At 39.7% G+C, this 21,701-nt stretch overlaps 1 protein-coding gene across 1 annotated transcript in view; it reads left to right on the top strand.

Annotated features, from left to right (window-relative positions):
- Positions 1-4,665: 4,665 nt before the first annotated feature.
- The window catches only part of LOC308668899 (cytochrome P450 2J2-like), a gene marked incomplete at both ends in the record, with an annotated part of 30,751 nt that continues 13,715 nt past the window's right edge, over positions 4,666-21,701 (top strand). The window contains 3 exons of the mRNA XM_081329166.1: positions 4,666-4,839; positions 19,506-19,668; positions 19,849-19,998. Coding sequence (XP_081185292.1) covers positions 4,666-4,839; positions 19,506-19,668; positions 19,849-19,998 — 487 coding nt within the window. The remainder of the gene's footprint in view (positions 4,840-19,505; positions 19,669-19,848; positions 19,999-21,701) is intronic.

Here is a 21,701-nt window from a genome sequence, read left to right as displayed (position 1 = left end):
AGAAACATTATCATTGCAATTGACCCATTTAACCCTTTTAAGATGGAATTGCATGTGAATCTTTAAGTCTCTAGCTGACAAAGTTATAAAAACCACAAGTTGAGTTTGAATTTAACAACTTTTCCTCTTGTTTACAAAATAAATTTAAATAAGTAGCAAAAAGATATATCTAGATTTGTCTGGCAAGGGAAAAGCTTGTTGTTCCTATACCACCAAAGAATTTTGACTTGCAGGATTCAAGAGAGGACCTTTTCTGCAGTGGCCCCTCCTCTTGGAATATTCATCTGCTGGAGGTGAAGTTGGCCAAAAATTTCTGGTCTTCCAGAAAGACCTTAAAACCTGTCATGCCAGCTGGCCTGAGGCCCTGATAGAGGTGCTCTTTGATGGGGGTGGCTGATAGGGTGGAGGGGAAATTATTATTATTAAATTATTAAATTCCAAACCCCATGTTGCCTATCCTCTTGGTTTTTAATTTTTAATCTTTTTTAATTTTAATCATTTTGTATTATCTTTTTATCATTCTATAAGTTGCACAGAGTCACTGCAAACAGTGAGATGGGCAGCATATAAATTTAATAAATAAATAAATTCTAAATGGCAAAAACAATTCCTCACTTCATTAGTAGCTTCATTGTGAATTCTTTTTTTTATTGAAAAGTTTTACAATACATTTTTTTAACAAAACAAAACCCCTCCCAACCCCCTCCCCTCTCCCCAACCCTCCCCAACACCTCCCTCCCTTCCCCCTCCCCCCTCCCCAACTTCCCAGAGCTAAACACAGGGTATAAAAATACAAACAATCATAATCTACCTTATGCAAACAACAATAAACTATTAAATCTATCGCGCTTTAACTCTTATAAAATAACTACAAGCAATATAAATATCACATCAATACTTATTCAAATGCTAAATGAAACTTTTTAGTCCCATATTTATTCTGGATATAATCAATCCATTTTTTCCACTCCACAATATATCTCTGTTGCGAATGGTCTTTCAAGTACGCTGAGATCTTTGCCATTTCCGCCAGGTTGGAAACTTTTAAAGTCCATTCTTCTATAGTCGGCAGTTCTTCCTTCTTCCAATATTGCCCTACTAACAGTCTTGCTGCCGTAATTAAGTTCAACATCAGCTTAGTGTCCACAACAGTAGTATCAGTAATAATGCCCAGTAAAAACAGTTGCGGACAAAACTTTATCCTTTTCTTGAATATCTTTTGCATGTTCCACCAAATTTTAATCCAAAAAGCTTTAACCTTTTTACAGGTCCACCATATATGAAAATACGTTGCATCTTCACCGCCACACCTCCAACATTTGGGCTGGCAGTTCGGATACATACTTGCTAATTTTTTAGGATCTAAATGCCACCTATAAAACATTTTATAAAAGTTCTCTCTTAAGTTTTGAGCCTGCGTAAATTTTACATTTCTCACCCAAATCTTTTCCCAAGTATCCATTGTAATGACTTCTTGAAAATTCTGAGCCCACTTTATCATACAGTCTTTAACAAGTTCTGTCTCTGAATCAATTTCTATCAATGCAAGATATATCCTTTTAATATGTGCTTGACCTTGATCTCTAATTTGCTTTACCAGATTTTCATCAGTCATTGAAAAACCAATTTTCTGGTCTTCTTTCCACCTGGCCTGTAATTACCCATACTGAAACCAAGTTTGTACAATCTTTTCTTCTCTTAAGATATTATACGGCTTCAAATACCATACATTCCTTTCCAAACTTAAAATTTCCTTATATGTAGTCACATCATGTTTAAACCCAACACTTATATTTTCTATTGCGTGTTTCGGTATTGCCCATATAGGTATCTTATAATTTAACTTATGTCTATACTTTTTCCAAACTCGGCTTCATTGTGAATTCTAAGTCTGGTTGTTCTACTCTTGTTATTAATTTGGACATCTTTATATTTAATTTTAATCTCACTTTTTCACTGAGTTTCTTGGTTTTCATTACTGGAGTTTGCAATGTGACATACTAGGCTATAGCTGACTTCCATGGAGATGGTGATGAATGAGGATGCATGTTTGTCAGCATCGCATCATAATTTTTAAATTTTATACCGTAAACATTGGAGTTGGAGTTTTTGAAGCATTAGTCTTAGTTTTGGTTTGCCTATGATAAGCAAAGTTATTGCAGAAGTATGATAGACTGATAGCAAAGTATATAAACTAAAAGTATATAAACATCTTATCTCAGAAAAAAATACTTCAAATACTTCAATTATTTGAAGTATTTCTTCTCCCAAATTTAAAACCATACTCATCTTCTTCCAATAAAGTTTTTCTTAATATATTCAGCATGTAAGTAGAATATATAAGAGGAGAGTATATAGTTTTGTCTCCTTTGCTAATCTGGAATCAGTGAGTTTCTCTGTAATTCTGGCCAGTATATGAGTTCCTCATGAAGACAATGAAATATTCTGGGATTCCCATTTTTCCAAGCATATTCCACAGCTTGACATGATCAATACAATTGAAGGCCTTTCTATAATCAATGAAACAATAATTTTATTTCTGATATTTCTTTGATGTTCTTTAATTATCTAGAGTACATCAGCAATACTGTTTCATTTTCTTCAGCCTTTTCTAAAGCCAGCTGGAGTATCTGGCACCTTTTTTCCATGTAGGACTGTAATTTGTGTTTAATGATCCTAAGATTATTTTGCTACCATGTAAAAATATTTGTAAATTACAGTTTGTACATTCTTTAAGTCACCTCTGTTTTAGTGTTGGAATGTAGATTGACCTCTTCCAATATGTTTGCCACTGTGTCATTCTTCAGATTCACTGACATACCGGTAGTTTAGTTAGATATTTGACTTATTTCTTGAGCTTACATATATACCGATAGATAATGCAGAGCATGTGGGGTGACCTGGCCCATAGAATCACTAAGAGTTGGACACTGCTGAACAGATATCATCATCAATCCAGGAGTCTATCTGTGTTGTTGTAAGAGCTAACTTGATGGCACAGAATTATTTAAAATATCTTTTAAGCATTATTGTATATATTGATCTTCCCATCTTCACTGATCAAGAGACATCTATAGGGGAAGCCATTTGACAATCTGGAGTTTGGTTCATGAATATGCTAATGATATTCATCTCAATCCAAGGCTATCTTGGAGAAATACTGAAAATCTTGTCTCAAAGTCTAGAGGCTGTAGGGGAGAAACAGGTTAAGATATAACTCTAGTAGAATGGGGTACCTATGGATTTAGAGGTCAGTAGACTGAGACAAAACCACCTCTATATAGAGTTATGCTCCTTGGGCTAGGTTATAATCTTTTGCCCTACATAGTGGTTGTTGCAGTTCTTACATTGTATGTTGTAGATGACTTCTGTTTTTTCTTCTGGGGTTGCTGGGTCTTTTGGTTTGTCCTAAGCAAACCAAGCAAACATCCTATGCAAACCAAAAGACCCAGAAACCCCAGAAGAAAAAAACAGGAACCATCTACAACATGCAATGTCAGAACTGCAGCAACCACTATGTAGAACAAATAGGCAGAAGGGTGGCAGAACACATCCATGAACACCAACTGGCAGTCAAAGGCATGACGAAAATTATTTAATTACACAATACATAGACAGATTTAACCATCGTTTCAATGGGGAACATGTCACCATCCTAGACCAGACCAAATCCCAAAATGCCAGGGAACTTCTAGAAGCCTGGCACTCTGACAAATCAGCCATCAATAGACACATAGACATTAACAACATCTATCGACTATGCAAAAGAGACAATCAACCAGCCCAAAAGAGAAAAAGTCTCCAGCATCTCTCCACCAGTAATCAGCACTCATAATCAGCATAGATTAACTCCAAGGTCAACTTCAGACCAACAATCAAATAATTAATACCCCAATCAAGAAACTGGCACAGAGCCATTAGTAAACAGCCCAGTCAAAGAATCCCTAAGACCGCCCCCCCCTCAGATAGGCAAGACACCAGAATATAAACTTACAGCAAACTCTACTCCTTACTAGCACTGATGATATTATCTAGATTAGAGGTTCCCAACCTTTTGGGCACCAGGGACTGCTTCCATGGAGAGAGGTTTTTCTGCAGAGTGGAGGGGGCGTGGTTTTGTGTGTTGCCTGCATCCCACAGATGGGGCTTTGCTAGCTTGTGCGAACCGATTGCTAGCATGCCATGGCCCGCTACCAATCCATGGACCAGGGGTTGAGGACCTCTGACCTAGGATAGGAAAATGAAACATCTGCAAGAAAACAAGCAACCTCAAAGAACACAAAGCACCCCTCATTTCAACCCTGAGCTACAAATATTCTCCATTAGTTATACATAAACAATATGAACTGATAATTGATCACCTGCATGGCCAGAGTTGGGTTAGAGTGACCTTTGGTATTAAACATCTCCTCAAATGTTTCTCTTACCTCTTTAATAATTAATTTTATCTCAAACATCCATAGACAATCACATTCCTAAGCTTCTTGATTGAGGTGTCAGAAGGAATCTTAATAAGTAGTGATATATAAAGGCTGATAGTATCAGAACAACAAAGAGAAAGAAGGAACAATATCTCAGAAGAAACCAAGCAACTGATAGAGAAGACGTTTCTCCCCAAAGGTGATACAGCAGGCATTCAAAATTAGAGAGGGAGAAGGCAGAATAATGTTGCAACAACTTTTATTTTGGATCATTAAGATTCCATACACGATTCTTGGCTTTTTGAAAAAGTCCTGCTTATACGAAGGCAAACGCTATCCACCAGGACCTTTTCGGCTTCCTTTCATAGGAAGCCTGTGGCGGCTTGGGATTCGTTTGTCGGAGAAGACTTTCAGAAAGGTATGTTTTTCTAAATACTTCCTCCATCAAGAAGCAGAGGAGAAGGAGGTGCAAAGCTTTAGAAAGAAAGAATTATTTTCATAGATTCCATGTAGATGCTACCTTTCCATAATAAAGTAGTAAAGGTACCAATGAGTCATAAGAAAAAATCATATGGAAAAGAATCGAAACCAATCAGTTCAATACTTATCCATTTCAAAAAGCCTGTCTAAAAAGAAAGATTGGATGTTAGAAAACAGCAAGATGAAGATAATGCACGATGGCCTAATTAGAGAAGACATGGACTAGTCTTCACTGGGCATGTTCCTAGCAAAATTAGAAGGTTGTCTGCCTGGTATATCTGGATTCTACACTGCATAGGACTGGATTCAGCAATGGATCTGACATAGTTTATGAAAGAGTGGATTTTATAGGCTGGGCTTTCCCTGATATCTGAAAAAATAAAACTGTTCAGAAAGGGAGTCTTATTCCTAGCAATAAGAGGAGTTTGAGAATGGAACCAAGGGAGATGGTGACCTTTCTAGTGGATATTCTTGAAGCAGCAGATGGACAGCTATTGGGGATATTGGAACTCTTCTTCTTGCACTAAGTAGGGAATGAGACTTGATGCCCTCACTGTCCAACTTTATATGGCTAAGTCTGCATAATGTGCTATGTTATCCTTCCCTCAAATAAATAATTGAATGGGCAGACTTCTCATGAAAGTGGCTAAGTTTTTCTTTTTTCCCCTTTTTATTTTGCTGTTATAAATCTTTATAACAAGATAATGAAGAAATGTGAGTAATGTAATGTAATGTGAATAGAATAGAATAGAATAGAATAGAATAGAATAGAATAGAATAGAATAGAATAGAATAGAATACAATAGAATAGAATACAATAGAATACAATAGAATACAATAGAAACCTACAATCACAATTGAGCCGAAAATTTCCATTGTTAAGTGAGACATTTGTTAAGTGAATTTTGCCCCATTTTATGACCTTTCTTGTCACAATTGTTAAGTGAATCACTGCATTGGTTAAATTAGTAACGCGGTTGTTAGGTGAATCTGGCTTCCCCATTGACTTTGCTTGTCAGAAGGTCGCAAAAGGTGATCACTTGACCCTGGTACACTGCAACCATCATAAATATGAGTCAGTTGCCAAGCATCTGAATTTTGATCGTGTGACCACCGGGATGCTGCAATGGTTGTAAGTATGAAAAACAGTCATAAGTTACATTTTTCAGTGATGCTGTAACTTCAAATTGTCACTAAATGAACTGTTGTAAGTCAAGGACTATCTGTATGATAGTGTAGTGTAGTGTAATGTTAATAATAATAATATAATATAATATAATATAATATAATATAATATAATATAATATAATATAATATAATATAATATAATATAATATAATATAATATAATATTATAATATAATATAATATAATATAATATAATATAATATAATAAAATATAATATAATAATATAATATAATATAATATAATATAATATAATATAATAAAATATAATATAATATAATATAATATAATAATATAATATAATAATAATATAATATAATATAATATAATATAATATAATATAATATAATATAATATAATATAATATAATATAATATAATATAATATAATAAATATAATATAATATAATATAATATAATAATATAAATTCAATAATGCCAATTTGGTGAAGTTTTTTAAGACATCAAGCTAGAAACTGGGGACTGTGTGACTAGAAGTCAGTTTTAGTCCTGTCTGAGGCATAAAGACAGCTGGATAACCTTGGGTCAATTACTTACTCTCATCCCTAGGAAGGAAGGAATGGCAAACCACTTCTGAAAGACTTTGCCAAGAAAATTGCAAGGATTTGTCCAGGCCAGTTCCAAAAATCCGACATAATTGAAAGATAGATACATACACACATACATACATATGGCTGCAATGCACATCACAGATTTTTTTTTTATTATTTTAATCCCATTTATATCCTGCCCTTCTCCGAAGACTCAGGGCGGCTTACAATCTAAGCACAAATCAAATGTGCTTAGCAATAGCAATAGCAATTTATTGTAATGGTTTCAATCTTAAGTCAATAGTTTACTATTAAAATGTCCATTGTGCTGTAACTACATAAGAAATAAACCAGATTTTTTTTTTAAAAAAACAGCACCACATATTATGGTACCTATAGAAATTTACTTAGATAAGAGTTAGATAGCAAAACAGGTCAAAAACAAAAACGGGATGCAAACTGGATGCAAATCAAAAAACTGGATACAAAACGGAAGAAAAACTTTAAAGAAAGTTAAATTCCAACAATGGAAAAATAATGGAATATGAGTACGTGCTATGACTATTGGAATTAGGGGCTGTCTAGCACAGGGTGCTTCTCACTTCATTCAGAGACAATTAAGATTTAAAAGGAAAATATCTTCATCTGGTTCAACATAAATATCTAGGTCAGGGGGTCTTCAAACTTGGCCCGGCTGGCTGAGGAATTCTGGGAGTTGAAATCCACAAGTCATAAAAGGGTCAAGTTTGAAGACCCCTGACCTAGGTTCTATCATATTGATTGAGATTATTTTAATTTATATACAGTATATTTAATTACAACCCTAGTGGTATTGGATTGTAGATAATTCTCTATGCAAATCATCCCTCATGTTCAAATACTCGTGTCTGAATATAGCTTTGATCTGGATTCATTTGCCATTCCCGTAACAACAGCATTGCTAAGTTATAAGCTGCCAGCCCCATTTTATCTTTGTCTAAAAACTTATGTAAACCCAGCCATGGTGTCAATAGCAGGTATTCTATTAATTTAAAATTCATGATGTGAATAAAGAAATGGAAATACAGTGTTTTTAACAAAAAATAGATGATGGTGATGGTGATGGTGATGGTGATGGTGATGGTGATGGTGATGAAGACAATGATGAAGGTGATGATCTGCTTTTGTGAATTGAAGCTTCTTTATAAGAGGTAAAAATGAATCATTTACAATAAGAGAAAACAAAATATATTTACTGGTAATGTTCACTATAATATCCCTGTGTAGTGAAGGACTTTATTTACACCATTTGGTTAACTACAACAGTTAAAAATCCTAAGAAGTGTCTTCACACAACTTTCTTTAGATTGGTGCTGTCATTGTTTTGATTTAGTATGTTTTCACAAATCCAGCTGTAAGAAAATGAGGCAATTCAGTAAGCAGAATAAATGTTTGGGGTCAGTGCAGTCAAAGTGTAGCTACATCAGAAATAAGAAAGCAGCAGGCACTGTACATTTAAAGAGAAAAATGTACATTCATAGGAAATCAAACCCAAAGTGTTGTGCAACTGAAATAAACAGTAATTAAGGTGCCGGACCAAAAGCTGAGAAACAAGTTCCAGTCCTTCCTTAGGCACAAAGGATATCTGATGACTTTGCACCAATCACTTTCTCTCTTGGCCAAACTTAGCTTACGTGTTTGTTGTGATAAAAGCATTGGCTTGAGTTGTACAAAATAAAAGTGGGATGTAAATTAATCAAACAAATGAATGCATTGGCTCAGAATTATATCTGACTACACTGCTTTTTTATACTATCCTTCTACTGGACCAAATACATGGGTTTTGACTGATATGCTGTGGCAGTAGAACTGAAAGCATCTCTTCCAAAGGAAGTGGACAGAATTATGAGGAAGCTGAGCTCCACCACTTGTTTATTAGATCCGTGCCCTTCTTGGCTGGTTTATTCAGCTCGAGAGGGAACACGAATCTGGCTCCAGGCGGTGATATCCGCCTCCCTGAGTGAGGGTTGTTTCCCCTCCGTCTTGAAAGAAGCGGTGGTGAGACCCCTCCTCAAGAAACCTACCTTGGACCCAACTATATTAAACAACTTTCGTCCAGTCTCCAACCTTCGCTTTCTTGCTAAGGTTGTTGAGTGTGGTGGCACATCAGCTCCCTTCGGTTCTGGAGGAAACTGACTATCTGGACCCGTACCAATTGGGTTTCAGGCCCGGACACAGCACAGAGACGGCATTGGTCGCACTAATAAATGATCTCTGGAGAGCTCGGGACAGAGGCTGTTCCTCTGTCCTAGTTCTTCTAGATCTCTCAGCGGCTTTTGATACCATTGACCATGGTATCTTGCTGCAGCGTCTCAGGGGATTGGGAGTGGGAGGCACGGTTCTCCAGTGGTTCTCCTCCTATCTCATGGGACGTTCGCAGTCGGTATTAACAGGAGGGCAGAGATCGAGCTCAAGGCCTCTCACTTGTGGAGTCCCTCAAGGATCGGTCCTCTCGCCCCTCCTATTCAACATCTACATGAAACCGCTAGGTGAGATCATTCATGGTTTTGGAGTCGGGCATCACCAGTATGCTGATGATACCCAGCTTTTTATTTCGACCCCAAACCACCTCAGTGATGCCCTTGATGTGATGACCCGTTGCCTGGAAGCAGTTCGGGTCTGGATGGGGAAGAACAGGCTTCAACTCAACCCTGACAAGACTGAGTGGCTGTACGTACCGGCATCTCGGGATATTCAGAACATTCCATCTCTTTCTATAGGGGGTGAGTTATTACCCCCCACAGATAGGGCTCGCAACTTGGGAGTCCTCCTAGATTCACAGCTTTCCTTGGAAGACCACATAACAGCTGTGACTAGGGGAGCCTTTGCCCAGGTTCACCTGGTGCGCCAATTACGACCCTATCTAGACCGAGATGCCCTACATACAGTCACTCATGCACTCGTGACCTCTCGTTTAGACTACTGCAATGCTCTTTACATGGGGCTGCCCTTGAGGACCACTCGGAGGCTCCAACTGGTACAGAATGCAGCCGCGAGAGTTGTGTTGGGAGTCTCCCGATACTCCCATGTTACACCTCTACTCCGTGAGCTGCATTGGCTCCCAGTTGTCCTCCGAGTAAGATTCAAGGTGCTGGTAATGGTTTTCAAAGCCCTACATGGCATGGGTCCGGAGTACCTTAGGAATCACCTGCTGCCAGCGTCAACGTCCCTCCGTCCAGTGCAATTGGAGAGGGCCTCCTAAGGGTTCCGCCGTTCGGAGAATGCCGTCTTGTGGCTCCCAGAGGGAGGGCGTTCTCTGTGGGCGCGCCTGACCTATGGAACCGTTTACCGGTTGAGCTCCGGATGGCTCCCGACCTTCACTCCTTCCGACGCGACCTAAAAACATATCTGTTTGAGCAATCCAGTCTGGTCTGACAGGTTCTGTTGTAATTATTGTTTTAAGGTTAACTATCTTCTGCATTTGGGCTAAATTAGGGTTTAATTTGTTTTCAATATCTGTATTTGTGCATTCTGTTATTTATGTCACTGTTAACCTCCCTGAGTCCTTAGGGAGAAGGGCGGTATACAAATCAAATAAATAAATAAATAATAAATAAAATAAATAAATAAATGATGTGATTTGATTTGTTTTTGCCACAGAATGCAAGAGGCTCTCCTATATTCCACGTTTTAAGGGATCTGGCAATAGCAATATAAATGCCATTTTGTGCGTGGTGTCTGTTATTATGTTCTCTTAAGAGCTTATTAAAGGGATTGATATCTTTGTAAGATCATCAGTGGCTCGACTTCTGGGCCAATCAGATTTTAGGGCAGTTTTTAAAGGCAGTTTTAAAGAGAGGTTTAAAAGTAATTGATCATTAGGTTTTTATCTCCTGTGACCTCAGCAACAACAACAGCAGCAACAGAGACTACACACATATATTAATCAGTTCATTACATTTTGTGCATTGTCACTATTATTAAGATAATTACCATTCTTATATCACATATATTCCACATACTGCTGGTATCCTTGTTTACAGTTCTTCTATTTCCTCAACAATTTGGTACACTATCTCAGAAAACTATTCCATGCATCTAGTGACACAAGTTATAATCTATGACAAATTATGCTACAATGGTTGTGGGAGACATTTAGAGATTTTGACTGTTAATAGTTAATTAATTAACTGTTAATTGGAGTAGTGGGCTAATGCCTCCTTAAGTAACACCAGCTGCCTGCAATTAGTGCAGGCCTCCAGGCTCAAGGTTGACTCAGCCTTCCATCTTTCCGAGGTGGGTAAAATGAGGACCCAGATTGTTGGGGGCAATAAGCTGACTTTGTAAAAATGCCGCTGGGGGGGCAAAAGCCCTAATAAGCAGGCATATACATAGAATGAAGGCTATTGCTAAGCACATTGATTTGTGCTTCTTAGATTGTAAGCCGCCCTGAGTCTTCGGAGAAGGGCGGGATGTAAATGGGATTAAAAAAAAAATAGAGACCAAAGCTTTATGCAGCAGCAGGATCTGTTATGAAGCAAAATTGTGTAATTAACAGTAATACCTGTTTTAAAAAATCTGACAACTTGATATTTTAGCGCACAGATCCCAACCATTATAGAGAATGGGCAAAAGTGGAATCTGAACTTCATGAGCTACATATTAAATCAGTTTGCTTAATCCAATTTACAAAAAAATGATATACTTACCACTGTAGGTGATTATCAAATAAATACAATGAAGAGAACCAACCAAATAATTTCTCAATATCCATCCAAACCAACTGTCTTAAAATAGTAAAAAAATAAAAGCAAAAAAATAATTAAGCAAACTGATAAATAGCCAAAACATGACCCCCAATTGAGTGCTGAGCCCCCAACGAGGGAGGGGAAAGTATTTCCAATGGCTTCCAGATTGGCAGGGATGATGGAGCTGTCTTCAGTTCTTCACTACATGGACTTTGGCATACAGAATAAACCCCCTGAGGTGAAGAGTACACACACACACATACATACACACACACACACACACACACACACTCATGAGAGCTTTCGGGTTTACAGGATTTTGTTCAAAATGCAGTAATCTCATTTCTTGTGATTGTTTTGTTGTTGTTGTTTTGCTATTTCTTAGCTCAGCAAAGCTGTCCTCCTAGACTCACAGCTCTCTTTGAAAGATCATATAGGAGCTGTGACAAGGGGGGCCTTTGCCCAGGTTCGCCTGGTGCGCCAGTTGCGGCCCTAACTGGACCAGGATGCCTTGCGCACAGTCACTCATGCACTCGTGACCTCCCGTTTGGACTACTGCAACGCTCTCTACATGGGGCTGCCCTTGAGGACTACTCGGAGGCTCCAGCTGGTGCACAATGCGGCCGCACGAGTGGTGGGGGTTTCCCGATACTCCCATGTAACACCTCTACTCCGCGAGCTGCATTGGCTTCCGGTTGTCCTCCGGGTAAGATTCAAGGTGCTGGTTATGACCTATAAAGCCCTAAATGGCATGGGTCCGGGTTACCTATGGGAGCACCTGCGGCCGGCATCAACTTCCCTTCGTTCAGTGTGCTCCCACAGAGAGGGCCTTCTTAGGGTGCCGTTGGTCAAAGAGTGTTGACTGGCGGCCCCCAGGGGGAGGGTGTTCTCTGTGGGCGCGCCAGACCTTTGGAACCGTTTACCGGTTGAGCTCCGGATGGCTCCCGACCTTCGCTCCTTCTGACGTGACCTAAAAACATATTTATTTGAACAAGCCGGCCTGGTCTGATGGGTTTAGGGGTATTTTAATATTGTATTAACTTATTGAATTGGGCTGTAGTATTTAATATTTTTTAACTTTTGTATATTGTATTTTATTTTGCCCTGTACACCGCCCTGAGTCCTTCGGGAGAAGGGCGGTATTGAAATTATATTATTATATTATAATTATTATATTATATATTATTATTATTATTATTATTATTATTATTATTATTATTATTATTATTATTATTATTATTATTATTATTATTATTACTACTACTATTATATAGATTATAGAAACTAATTGTTAAGGACTGTTTTATAAATGTTACCCAGACAACATGCTGTTTACAAATTACTGAATGACTTATGTTATGTTAAAAAATTCTAATAAAATATTGAAGAAGAAAAAAAGAAACACAACACACCTTGCCTCTGATTATATTTGATGCAAGTTGAAGTAGAATGGAGCATTATCAGATTTTCAGATTCTGTTGTCATGCCCTAACTGGTCTATTAATATTGGAATTTTTAGCCTCAGGAATATGTTATACATTATGATCAGCATTACCATCTTAGGTTTCTATTGCTGTATTCTATTGCTGTTGATTTTAATCTTTTATGTGTTACCTAGGCTATGGTTATGCAAAAGCTATATTTAAACAAATAAACAAGTCAAAACTGCTGTTACTTGACTTGGACAGCTTTGAAAAGATGACGCAAATCACAGTGACGCAAAGCTCTTATCACCACCCATATGAATTGTTGCAACGTATTCTATGTTAGGCTCCATTTGCAGATTACTTGGAAACAAAACCAAAAACAATATACTTTTCTGGGTCAATCAGAGGCCTCCTGCTTACATCCTGATTGTACTTGGTGTACTTTGATGCTCCTGCCAGCATCAAACTCCCTTCGTCCAGTGCGCTCGCACAGGGAGGGTCTTCTCAGGGTGCCGCCGGTAAAAGATTGCCGGCGGATAACACCCAGGGGGAGGGCCTTCTCTGTGGGTGCACCTGCCCTCTGGAACCAGCTGCCCGTGGAGCTTAGGACCGCCCCTGACCTTTGTTCATTCCGTTGGGACCTGAAGACCTGGCTCTTTGAGCTCTCCGGCCCAGGCTGAGAATTTTTAACTGAGGTTTTTAGTTAAGGGATAATTTAATCTTTTTTTAATTGTTTTTTTAACTTTTGTATTTTGTACTGTTTGATTTTAAATACCCTGTAAACCGCCCTGAGTCCTTCGGGAAAGGGCAGTATATAAATTTAATAAAAATTAAATTAAATTAAATTAAAATTAATATGTTGCTCAAGCCAAGCTTTAGTTATTTCATGTGTTGCACAAATCTAGAACAGGGGTTAATTTAATATCAACTTCAATATATTAAGAGTCCTGGATGTACCAGGATGTAGGGTACTTATATAAACTAACAGTCAGATTATAATTTATTTTTTTAATCCAGAACAATGCAATGCAAAACATCTACACTATAGCCAGAAAACATCCAGGTGGCAATCACCAATACTGTAACCAAGGAAGAAACTCACTGGGACTTATTTTTCTTTGGGTCATGAGTGCTACCTCAGCCCAATAAGTAGCAGCATGTATGTTCTCATCTGACTCAGTAAACTATATTAACCTTATTTAATACTTGGCTTGGAGGCATCCTAGGAATACCAAGGATGTAACAGAGACTTCCACATTGAATGATTAAACAACCACCTGGATTGAATTTGCACAACATAAGTCACTACAAAAACATTACCCAAAGACAACAATCTCAGAGTGTTGTGCAAATGAATCTTCTATGCCAGGCATGTCAAACTCGTGACATCATATGACGTATCGTGACATTTTTCCCATTGCCAGTAATGGGGTGGGCACGGTTTCAGTGTGATGCATCCGGCCTGTGGGCCGGCAGTTTGACATGCCTGTTCTGTGCCTTTACTTGAGCTAGTTAATCATGTCGTATAAGCACAGCTTATATATGTGACTCAGGTCATCATTGTCTTTATCATACCCAGAAACTGTGTTAAAGTTGCATTGCAATTATCTATTCTAGAAACATCATTTTAAATGGCTTTGGTAAATAATTATTAAATATGACATTGCAATCTTCAGCTCAGGTTATAAATAATCAGATAAATTTTTGCAGTGAACTACAGTTTGAAACCAAACCAAATCAGTTGACTTATATGATATGTTTTTAATTTAATTTAATTTAATTTATTAATATTTCTATACCGCCCTTCTCCCGAAGGACTCAGGGCAAGAATAAAACACAGAAATTTACAAAAGATAAAAGGTAATTAAATACATGCCCAATTAAAAAATACAGTTAATACATACTAAAAACCCCAATAAAAATAGTAAAAACCCCACCAATCCCCCCTCAGGCCAGGCCGGCTTGCTCGAACAAGCAAAGGATCTTTGCTTTGAAAGGAGCGAAGATCGGGCGCCGTCCGGAGCTCAACCGGTAACTGGTTCCATAGCTCCGGGGCGCCCACAGAGAAGGATCTCCCCCTTTTCTTGGTACAACAGAGAATTATGATAGGAAAGACAGGATTATGCAGCATCCTGGTCCCCAACCTTCCCAGCTCCATGGACTGGCAGCACTGGTGGCAGGTGAAGGGAGGTGATGGTTTCACCTGTGCATCTGCTGCTTGCGCAGATGGAGTTTCCCAGGTGGTTCCCAAAGGGCCGTGGATTGGCACTGGTCTGCAGACCAGAAGCTGGGAACCCCTGATGCAACACGTTGCAAAGAACTAATTCCTATGGTTTTTGCCTTTGATGAGGAGCCTTGGTGGAGCAGTGGGCTAATGCCTCCTTAAGTAACACCAGCTGCCTGCAATTAGTGAAGGTTCGCATCCCACCAGGCTCAAGGTTGACTCAGCCTTCCATCCTTCCGAGGTAGGTAAAATGAGGACCCAGATTGTTGGGGGCAATAAGCTGACTTTGTAATAATGCCGCTGGGGGGGAAAGCCCTAATAAGCAGGCATATACATAGAATGAAGGCTATTGCTAAGCACATTGGTTTGTGCTTAAATTGTAAGCCGCCCTCAGTCTTCGGAGAAGGGCGGGATATAAATGGGATTAAAATAAAAAAATAAAATAAATGAGCTATTTCTTGGCATCTTTTTAACTACATTCTATGCTGTTTCTAGGGGACGTGGTGGCTCAGTGGGTTAGGATGCTGAGCTTGTCGATCAGAAGGTCGGCAGTTTGGCAGGTCGAATCCTGAGTGCTGCGTAACAGAGTGAGCGCCTGTTACTCGTCCCAGCTTCTGCCAACCTAGCAGTTTGAAAGCACGTAAAAATGCAAGTAGAAAAATAGGGACCACTACGGTGGTAAGGTAACAGCGTTCCGTGCGCCTTTGGCGTCTAGTCATGCCGGCCACATGACCATGGACACGTCCTCAGACAAGCGCTGGCTCTTCAGCTTTGAAACGGAGATGAACACTGGCCCCTAGAGTTGGAAATGACCAGCACGCATGTGTGGGGGAACTCTGTTATGCGGCACTCGGGATTCGACCCGCCAAACTGCCGACCTTCTGATCGACAAGCTCAGCGTCCTAACCCACTGAACCACTGCGTCCCTCAACACTTAAGTTCATCATCACAAACTGGAATCCCCGGTGTAGACATTTGAAAGTCATGCCTAGCAGCAGCTTGACACGTATCAGCTGTTAGGTGCGTAAGTCTCGTCGTGCCACGTGTAGTCATGCGCTGGCTGACAGGCTCTTCATTTGAAGTAGAGTCAAGGAGTTTGTCTCGTTCCCTTGCGTGCAGTCGTCACAGGCTTGATTCTGCTGTGGAAGGGAGCAAATGTCCTCGTGGAGTGTGTAAGCAATTTGCTCTCCTTCGTGTTTCTTTGCCTGGTTGCTGTTAAATCGGCTCTGTTGTGTGGTTTGACTTGTCGGATCTTAAGACTCTTTTAGTGTGTGGTTGTTGTGTGTGTCTGTCTTGTTTTGCACGGTTGTTTGGTGTGTTTGAAAGTAAGTGTTGTGGTTGTCAGTTGTGAGTGATTTTGTGGGATGTTTGATCTGGCTTGTTATTTTTTGTTTTGTGCATGATGGGACAGATTTCAGTTTTGATCGTGGTCTCAATATTCTGTTGTTGTTTGGGTGTTGTGTGTGTTTGTTTTGTTGTGTGTGGTTATTTAGTGAAGTTGCAAGATTTGTGTCTTGGTTGTTGTGGTCAGAAGTGGTGTTGTCTTTGTGTGTAGAAGTGTCAGATGGTGTGTTGGTTATGCAAGTTATCATTATTGTGTTAGAATTTTGTCTGTTGTTTAGTTCAATTGGAATGGATTGTGTTATAATAATCTCATCTGTTGTGTTGATATGGTGTTTGACAGGTGGGTGGAGTGGTGTGTTTGTGTCTTTGTTGATTGTATTTAAGCGTTTGGATGTTTTGTGTTGTTGTAAATGCCTTCTCAGAGTTTGGTATGGTGGTAATAATTCGATATGTCTATTAATTGAGTTATTATCAGACAACCAAGCCTCTTTCCATAGACGACCACCTTTAGTGGGGTCTTGAGAGATGACTATAGCTCCTTTGAAATCAATTTGGTATGGCCATGTTCCGCTATATGGGCCCAGACTTGGGAGCGTTGTTCTTGTCTTTTAACTGCTAGAATATGTTCATGTATCCTGGTTTTTAGTCTTTTGGATATTTCTTTGATATAATTGCAAGAGCATTTGTTGCAGTTGGTTTTGTAGATAATAGATGATAAATTGTCCTTGGATAATGGTTCTTTGAAGCTCATTACTTTAGAATGTAAAGTTTGGTTGGGTCTGTGTGCAATGTTGATATTATATGGTGCCAGGATTCTAGCAGTTGCTTCAGAGACCCCGTTGATATATGGGATGGTTGCCCAGGTTGTGGTGTTCTGTGAATCACGCATTGAATGTGGTGTATTATCCTTGCAACATCGTTGGACAAATTTAGGTGGATAGCCATTTTGTTTGCATACGTGGTAAAGATAAGCTTTCTCCTTGGATTTAGCTGTCTCTGTGCTGCACTGTGTTTTGACTCTCTTGAACAATGTTCTTATGCAGCTAGTTTTGTGGGAAGTTGGATGGTTGGTTAAATAGTGTAAGATGCGATCAGTGTGAGTAGTTTTATGGTAAACTGTGGTTGAAAGATTGCCATCTGGATGTCGGTGGACCATTACATCTAAAAAAGGTAAGGAATTATTGCTTTCCTCCTCTGCTGTAAATTGGATGCTCGGATGTACTGAGTTGAGTTTTTGTAGGAATTTGGTGGTGTCACATCGTTTAATGACTGCAAAGGTGTCATCTACATACCTAACCCAGAACTTGGGTTGGTAATCAGACATGACTATCTGTTCAAGGTTCTGCAAAACAGCCTCAGCAATAATGCTTGATATGTGTGATCCCATGGGTGTGCCTTTAACAGAGTGAGCGCCTGTTACTCGTCCCAGCTTCTGCCAACCTAGCAGTTCGAAAGCATGTAAAAATGCAAGTAGAAAAAAAGGGACCACTACAGTGGGAAGGTAACAGCATTCCATGCACCTTTGGCGTCTAGTCATGCCAGCCACATGACCATGGAGATGTCCTCAGACAAGCGCTGGCTCTTCGGCTTTGAAACGGAGATGAGCACTGGTCCCTAGAGTCGGAAACAACTAGCATGCATGTGCGGGGGAACATTTACCTTTACCTTTTATATGGTGTTATTAAAAGTAAAATACGTTTGAAGGCAAAAACCTAATAATTGGATGTAGTCATCTGTATTGGGGGAGCCAGGTTGTCATGGTTCTTCTCTTTGTAATAGATTTTTAAGAACAGAGATGGCTAGGTTTTGAGGCATAGAGGTGAACAAAGATACTATGTCAAATGAGATCATGATCTCATCATCGTTCACCCTTAATGCGTGTAATTTTTTTAGAAAATCTTCAGAGGATTTAACACATTTGGCCTGGCAAAATGGTTAAGTCTAAAATTCCAACACTTAGTTGATAATTCTACAACCTCTGTAAAATCCACGACAACCTGGCTCCCCTAATGTCATGCTGAAACCTCACCCACTCCATTGCCAGCAATGGAAAAAAGTCGCGATATGTCACGACACATTATGTGACATTGCGAGTTTGACACCCCTGTACTAGAGGGACATTGTTTTTATTGCTATGGCTTTGCAAGACCTTGTCCTTGATGTTCTTCATACCTGCTATGTCTAGTGAAGTAGCTCATGCCTAGGTTGTGTTTCTTCTGAGCTTCAAATGCTTTCCACAAAATCAGCACTAGAGGTGGACTAGAAGGTCTCCAAATCTCTTCCAACTCATTGATTTTATTGAGTTTGGCACATTTTATGACAGCTGCAGTCATGAATAGTTTAGAACCCTCTGTGCTTGAAACAATGGTCTGGGCTTCATATAGTCCACTGTATCCAAGTCCTCCTCCAACCAATCAGAATGCTTCCCTCCTGAATTAAACTTTCTGTCTTAAAATAACACTAAGTTTAAAAGTAAAGGTAAAGGTTCCCCCGCACATGCGTGCTAGTCGTTTCCAACTCTAGGGGCTGGTGCTCATCTCCGTTTCAAAGCTGAAGAGCCAGCACTTGCCCAAGGATGTCTCTGTGGTCATGTGGCCGGCATGACTAGATGTCAAAGGTGCATGGAATGCTGTTACCTTCCCACTGTAGTGGTTCCTATTTTTCTACTTGCATTTTTACGTGCTTTCGAACTGCTAGGTTGGCAGAAGCTGGGACAGGTAACAGGCGCTCACTCTGTTACGTGGCACTCGGGATTCAACCCGCCAAACTGCAGACCTTCTGATCGACAAGCTTAGCGTCCTAACCCACTGAGCCACCACGTCCTTCAACACTAAGTTTATCATCACAATAGAAACCACCTACTCTCAGGAGATACTTATTTTGATTTTTCCCTATCCTCTTCTATAAAGATTGAAATTCAATCATTCAGTATTCAGAAGCATAGTGTATTTATAAACTGTTAAGTTGTAGTCTCACTAGCTATTTCAAAATCCAGCACCAGTGTTGGGAGTCATGCTGGGCCATGGACTGTTTCCCAAGCTTTGATGTAAGAGAAGCAAAGGAAGATGAGAAGAGTGGAAGGTTTACTATTCAGTTGAAACTTTGTTACAATAATATAAAACTTTTCTCTTTTTTTCCAAACTGCAGCTGGCAAAACAATATGGAAACATTTATTCTCTGTGGATAGGGAATCAACATGCTGTAATCCTGTCGGGATACAAAGCTGTGAAAGAAGGATTGATTGACAATTCGCAAGCCTTTGTTGATCGTCCATCCACCCCTTTTCTTATAGCTCTTACCCAAAACAGAGGTAAGCCATGGTCAAAGATGTAGGATATTACTGTGTTCTCCCTTGTTATACTGTGCCACTCAAAGCCAATAGGGCCAACAAACAGCGTTCGATTTAAAGTATTTTCTAGGCTATCAACCCTAATACCTTCCTATTAATTTTAGGGAGCAATGATTTCTGATTTTTCTTTGGTGGCTCCAGGTATTGGCTTCTCAGGTGGTCATGTCTGGATGCAACAAAGACGCTTTAGTGTTATTACCATGAGGAAGCTGGGACTAGGGAAAAGGGGTCTGGAAACTCAAATCCAAGAGGAGGCTCAGCAGCTGGTGGAATTCTTTACAAGTACAAAGGGTAAGTGATCATTTGAGGTGACGGTGGTTTGAATCTCATCTGCAAAAATCTTCCAGTGTTCTGTCACTGTTCATTTATGACTATGCTCAGCACCTTCTATGGTGTCCTAAGCCTTCCAAATTTCCTGTTTCATCGACTGATATTTTAAGGAAAGAAATAGCTTCCATCAGTGGATGTTCTCCTGAGATTTAATGTAATATTCTGAGAACTAGTAAAGCCATGAAATCTTGTAACATTTATGAAAATATTGGTTGCAAAAGAAATAACAAGGCTTGTCAAAGGATTCAGGACAGATGGAGAAGAAACAAAAAGAGAGAGAGGAGGGGAATAGAATAGAATAGAATAGAATAGAATAGAATAGAATAGAATAGAATAGAATAGAATAGAATAGAATAGAATAGAATAGAATAGAATAGAATAGAATAGGACCTTGGAGGTCTTCTAGTCCAGCCCCCTGTTCAATCAGGAGAACCTATACCATCTCAGACAAGTAACTGTCTAGTAGTCTCTTCTTAAAAAATCTCCAGTGATGGAGCGCCCATGATTTCTGGAGGCAAGCTGTTCCACTGGTTAATTGTCTTCACTGTTAGGAAGTTTCTCCTTAATTCCAGGTTGCTTGTCTCTTTGATAAGTTTCCAACCATTGTTTCTCTTCCTTCCCTCTGGTGCTTTGGAGAAGAACCTGGCCCCCTCTGCCTTGTGGCAGCCTCTCAGATATTGGAACACTGCTATCATGTCTCCCCTATTTCTTCTTTTCTTTAGACCAAACCAGGGGTAGGCAACCTTGGCTCTTTTATGACTCATGGACTTCAACTCCCAGAATTCCTGAGCCAGACATGCTGAGGGGAAAGGGAGAGATTTCCAAGCTGAGCCATGCTGGCTCAGGAATTCTGGGAGCTGAAGTCCATGAGTCATAAAAGAGCCAAAGTTGCCTACCCGTGGCCTAGGCCCTAGGGCCTAGACCATAATGCCTACTCCTGGACTAGACAAACCCAAGTCCCACAGTTGTTCTTCATATGTTTTAGTCTCCAGGCCTTGAATGATCTTAGTTGCTCTTCTCTGAATTTTTTCCAAGCTCTCAACATCTTATTTATTTATTTATTTATTTATTTATTTATTTATTTATTTATTTATTTATTTATTCGGTTTATATACCGCCCTATTCCCAAAGGACTCAGGGTGGTTTACAAGGCAAAATTTAAAAACAATCCAATAAAAAATTAAAATAAAATTAAGTCTAGCCACAAAAATTAAATCACAATTTAAAAACATTAAACCCCTCAGTCCAGACCAGATATCTCACAGAGCCAGGTTTTTAGGTCCTGGCGAAATGAACAAAGGTCGGGGGCAGTCCGGAGTTCCATTGGCAGTTGATTCCATAGGGCAGGCGCGCCCACAGAGAACGCCCTCCCCCTGGGGATCGCCCGTCGGCAATCCTTGACCGGTGGTACCCTGAGGAGGCCCTCCCTGTGGGAGCACACAGGATGATGGGAAATTGACGCTGGCAGCAGGTGTTCCCTTAGAAATCCGGGCCCATGCCATTTAGGGCTTTATAGGTCATCACCAGCACCTTGAATCTCACCCGGAGGGCAACCGGAAGCCAATGCAGCTCGCGGAGAAGAGGTGTTACATGGGAGTATCGGGAGACTCCCATCACAACCCGCGCGGCTGCATTCTGCACCAGCTGAAGCCTCCAAGTGGTCC

Source organism: Vipera berus (assembly GCF_964194415.1).
Source record: "Vipera berus genome assembly, chromosome: 5".
NCBI lineage: Eukaryota > Metazoa > Chordata > Lepidosauria > Squamata > Viperidae > Vipera > Vipera berus.
The sequence above is the reverse complement of the archived record's forward strand: the minus strand, read 5'-3'. Positions and strand labels throughout refer to the sequence as shown.